A 5179-nucleotide genomic window follows, 5' to 3' on the forward strand; every position below is an offset into this window, starting at 1 on the left:
AGAAAAGCATACCATTTCAATAATAATAATAATTCAGACCCTTGAATAATTTTTTTGATAAACTATAATTATGTTACAAGAAAAATCATTTTTATACCTTCATATTTTCGTGATATAATAAATACAACTAGCTATGGAGGATATTTTATTCAAATCAATTCACTGCTATTAGTCTATTACAGAGATCAAACATATATATATATATATATATATATATATATATATATATATATATATATATATATATATATATAATCAAATTTAATAGATGAATATCAGCTCAACGAGGAGTGTAAAAATGGACACAATTATCGAAATTATATGTATATTAAAATAATAATGAATCGGGCAGTATGTCCTTCAAAAATTATTTTTTAAATTATATATATTAAGAAAACACAAAACCAGAAAAACTTATGTAAGAACACAAAACCAGAAAAACTTATGTAAGCCAATAATTCAAGAGCCGCATGGCATAAACTTGCTAAAGAAATATAATACATATATAATTATTATATTGTTATAAATGTGGAACGGGAAAGACAAGGGAATGTCTAAAATTGACACGATTTTGTTATTATATAAAATTAATTGCAATTTACCATGATTGCGAGCCGTATTGGGAAATTTCACTTTTCAAAATCATCCTATCGTAATCTCATTTTTTTAAAAAAAAAAAAAAATAACGATCACCCTCTCAGTTACAAAAATTGTAGTTAAATAAATAAATAATTTTTTTATTTATATAATCTTGACATACAATTGTTTGTATTTCAAAATGTATTATACCTCCTTATCTTAACAATTTTTTTCCGACGATTATTTGTCTCATATCGATTGGATACAATATTTGGGAGTTACATATATAGACTTGGACAATCCTCCCTTCTTGAGCTAGCTTTTGGGGTTGAGTTACATTAAGTTCCAATCTTAACATGTTATCAGAGCTCATGTTCCATCGATATGTGTTAGACTGCCTATAGTTAGGCCACCTGTTCTGCCCAGAGTTGGGTCATTTGTAAACTTCACGCTCCACATGTTCATTTCTGACGCGTGAGAGATGTATGTTAATTATCCCACATCGGTTGGATAAAATACCTTGGAGTTGCATAGATGGACGTGGACAATCATGACCTCTTGAGCTAGCTTTTTGGGTTGAGTTAAATCCAAGTTCAAATCTTAACACCGACTAAGTTATTATCAAGATTTATATATATCTGTTTTAAAAATAATGACAGTAACATTGTAAATGTTGTACATTTTTAAAGATTTTGAGTTTTATTATTATTATTAGTTGTAATTTTTCCTTGATGAGTGATGAAGTATTACGGAGTTAAATGAAATGTATGGACTGAATTCATAAATTCGTTTGTATTAATTTTTTTTTAAAAAAAAAATTAATGTTGTTACTGTTTTTTCCACCAAATTAATGTCTGTCCTCGTACCCCACAACTGCTGTCCATCTCCTTATTATAGTTTATTAAAATCCTTTTGACAAGACTTTTTTACTACTGCAAATTTAATAATATTCTGAAAAATCCCATTTCATAATAATAGGAAGAAAAAAAAGAAAAGGAAATTAAATTCCAAAACCTCCACGAACTTGAAGTTTATTAATTATACTCATTCATTAAGTTTTTATTCCTACAAATTTCTGTCGATACCTTTTATTCAAAATAAATTAATATTACAATCTTTTTGATTGTGACCTTCTTTTTAAAGCCCCTTCTTCACATCACCTTGCATAATCTCATTTTGAAACCCCTCTCTCTCTCTCCCTCTTGCGTTATATCACAGAAATTTGGCCAGCATTAATTCATTTGAATTGCACTCCATATGGGCAGGCATTCTTGCTGCTACAAACAGAAGCTCAGAAAAGGGCTATGGTCGCCCGAAGAAGACGAGAAACTCATTAAACACATCACTAAATATGGCCATGGCTGCTGGAGCTCGGTCCCAAAGCTTGCCGGTAACGTTTTAAGGATCTATTTTGGTATCCTTTTACTGTTTTTCTATTACTTCTGCAGCTGTGCCGGAGTCCGGGATAAACGAGCACTTTTGCTAGCTAGTTTTTTGTTTCTTTACATTTTGTGATGAATATTGAAGGGCTTCAAAGGTGTGGTAAGAGCTGCAGATTGAGGTGGATCAATTACCTTAGGCCGGACTTGAAAAGAGGGACGTTTTCGCAAGAGGAAGAGGGTTTGATCATTGAACTGCATGCAGTTCTTGGAAACAGGTACATTTTCTTTGTACTAATATATGCTTCATTTATTAACTCATCGCGGATTTTTGTACTTAATTTGACTCATGATTTTGATACCTTTTATTATTAAATAGGTGGTCACAGATTGCTGCGCAATTGCCTGGGAGAACAGATAATGAAATCAAGAATCTGTGGAACTCGTCCATCAAGAAAAAGCTAAGGCAAAAGGGCATCGATCCCAATACACACAAGCCTCTATCAGAAGTTGCGACTGAAGATAAGGCCTCTCCAAGCAGTAAAAACAACGAAAAAACATCGGAAGGTTCGAGCGAGGTAAGCTTATTCGAGCTCGAGTATTCGACGAATCAAGGTCTGGTGGCCGACAGGCCGAAACCATCCAGCTCGGTTTTATCAGAAACGTATCCACGGGTCGAAAACAGCTGCAATAACATGGTTTCACACCCGAATTCGACACATGAATTCTTTCTCAACAGGTTTGTTCCCAGTCATGAGAGTTCGAGCACAAGCTGTAAACCTTCCGATATGTCTGGATTCCTCCCGTTTAATCGGATACACTACAGCCCGAATACCGGGCTCTCGGCCAATCCCACTGCAAATCTTTTCTTCAATTCGAACCCGAAATCTTTAGAATTTTTTTCTGATCACCAATTCATCGATTCCAATACTATTGCAGCCAGTCTTCCCCTCTCCATGAACTTCACTTCTGAGAATCCCATTAGCCATTTCAATCAAAAGTTCCAGAATTGGAGCCAGCCCTGTACATTCAGCAGCAATGGCAGCAGCTCAAGCGCCGAGTTTCGACCAAACTTCAGCTTCTTCGAAAATAATACATTTTCTTGGGAAGCTGCAGAGTGTGTAAAGCCAGCAAAAGAAAGTGGACCGGAAGATATCAAGTGGGCTGACTATCTCCAAACTCCATTTTTAAACTCTATTCACCATCAAACTGCTCAAGATTTATATGCCGAATCGAAATCCCAAGTGATTTTTCAACCAGAAGCTTCACTAATCAATGGGAATTGGCATTCAAATCATCATCAACAGCAGCAGTCTTTGCAAGATACAGAACTATACAGCGGCAACAAGCAGTTTCAGTTTTCTTAGCTTATTTCTCACTTCCCCGTAAGCTGCTAATTCTTCTTCACAGGTACTGTGTGCTGTAGAGTACTTGTCATATTCTTAATCTGTAAATAGGATTTATACAGAATTTCTCAGTGTCTCTCATCTTGTGTGTTTTTGGTGCAAGAATTACAAGCTTTGCTACAATTTCTTTTCTCCTTTTTTCTATACATTTGTTTGTGGGATTTGTGAACTCTAGTGTCTGTTAATAGTTAAAAAATCAATTTTTACTGTTTGGGATTTTACCATATAATTATTGTAAACTGTTTTCATATTCTATCATATTCTTCAACCCATGAATGGAAATTCCCTTTCAAGACAATGACTAAGTGTAACTTGTCCGATGTTTTTTTCTTTTTTTTTTTAAGCTTTTCTGTTCTACCTTTTTAACTTGGGCACGTACGAGTCCAATCTCTTTCAGATGACAAAATAGTCAAGCAGCAAATTAGGGGTGGCAAAATGCAACACGATCCGTCGATCCGACACGATAAAAAATATTTACAAGTCTGGTGCTACATTAGTATCTCGATTAGAATAATACTACGTAAAAAAAAAGATCAAATTCTGTCCAATAAGAGGATCAAAACCTAACTTACAAGATAATTTTTGGAATTTTCCCGATTACTCTCGAAATCGACCAAACTTTGTGGACGATTACATTCTAATTTATTTCAGATTTAGTAATGAATAGATTAAGAATAATCTAAAGTTATATTTTGAAAAATGGCAAATAATTTGATTTTAAAAAAGAAAAAAAAAGTTACAAATTCTATGCCATGTTGTTATCTTAATGAAGTACTATAGGCATTATCTTGATGAGAATCAAGAATTTTCAATAATGAGTTACACAGTTGGTGGGTTATCTATAATTGCTTGGTGACTGAAAATGCTACAAAACGAATGGATTTCAATTTTTTGCGGACACTTACAATTAAATTATGGCAAAAACTTATGTGAGCCGGTTTCACGGGTAGTATTTTATGAGACAAATATTTTATTTGTGTCATCTATGAAAAAATATTACTTTTTATACTAAGAGTATTATTTTTTTTATTTTGAATATCGATAAAGTTGACCCATTTCACTGATAAAGATTCGTGAGACTATCTCACAAAAGATTTATTCTTAAATCATACGACGTATACAGAAGGAGAATATATAGCATTAGATATATAGTCCCTTCCTCTGTAACAATTAATTTAGTTGTATACTATTATATAGTCGGTATATTAATATTTAGATTTTTAAGTCAAGTCATGTCAAGTGCGACTAATTCACAAAAAAAAAATTATGAAGATATTATCATGCCAAAGAAGATTGTTTTTTTTTTTTTTTAATTTAAAAAATATTGGCGAATCTCATTTGCACCAACAATGATGGATAAGTAGTGACAAGTTCTCTTTGATTGATTAATTTTATGATTGAAAACAATTGTTTCATCTCCATATAATAAATAATCTTATTTTTATTTTGTATTTGTAAAATTGAGATTTTATTTTTTATTGGAGAATGTAAATTATTATTAATATACATGTAAGTAATTCTAATTTACCAAAATTATTGGGTATTAATATTATTTATTTTAAAAAAATAATCAATAAATTGAGTAAAAAAAATCGATAAATGAGGATAAAATCAAATGAAATGTATTAAATAATATCTTGATTTTTTATTCTGTTTTTATAATTTTTTAAAATGATATTTTAATATAATTTTTTTTTTTGGAAGTAAAGTGTTTTAATGTGATTTTTCACTTTATTTTTTTGTAAATTTTTAAGTATTAGTTAAAATCATTAATATTGTTAGCCTATTCAAATTGTAAGTTTTTTTAGATTTACT

The 5179-nt window shown here is 31.4% G+C and overlaps 1 protein-coding gene across 1 annotated transcript; it reads left to right on the forward strand.

The window, feature by feature from the left end:
- The first annotated feature begins 1753 nt into the window (after window positions 1-1753).
- LOC140810820 (transcription factor MYB61-like) lies at window positions 1754-3598 on the forward strand. Its single transcript, XM_073168712.1, has 3 exons — window positions 1754-1969; window positions 2107-2236; window positions 2338-3598. Exons 1-3 carry the CDS (start codon window positions 1837-1839, stop codon window positions 3323-3325), a joined length of 1251 nt encoding a protein of 416 aa, XP_073024813.1. The 5' UTR covers window positions 1754-1836; the 3' UTR covers window positions 3326-3598.
- The last annotated feature ends 1581 nt before the right edge of the window (window positions 3599-5179 follow it).

Source organism: Primulina eburnea, chromosome 13 (genome assembly GCF_022965805.1).
Source record: "Primulina eburnea isolate SZY01 chromosome 13, ASM2296580v1, whole genome shotgun sequence".
Taxonomy (NCBI): Eukaryota; Viridiplantae; Streptophyta; class Magnoliopsida; order Lamiales; family Gesneriaceae; genus Primulina; species Primulina eburnea.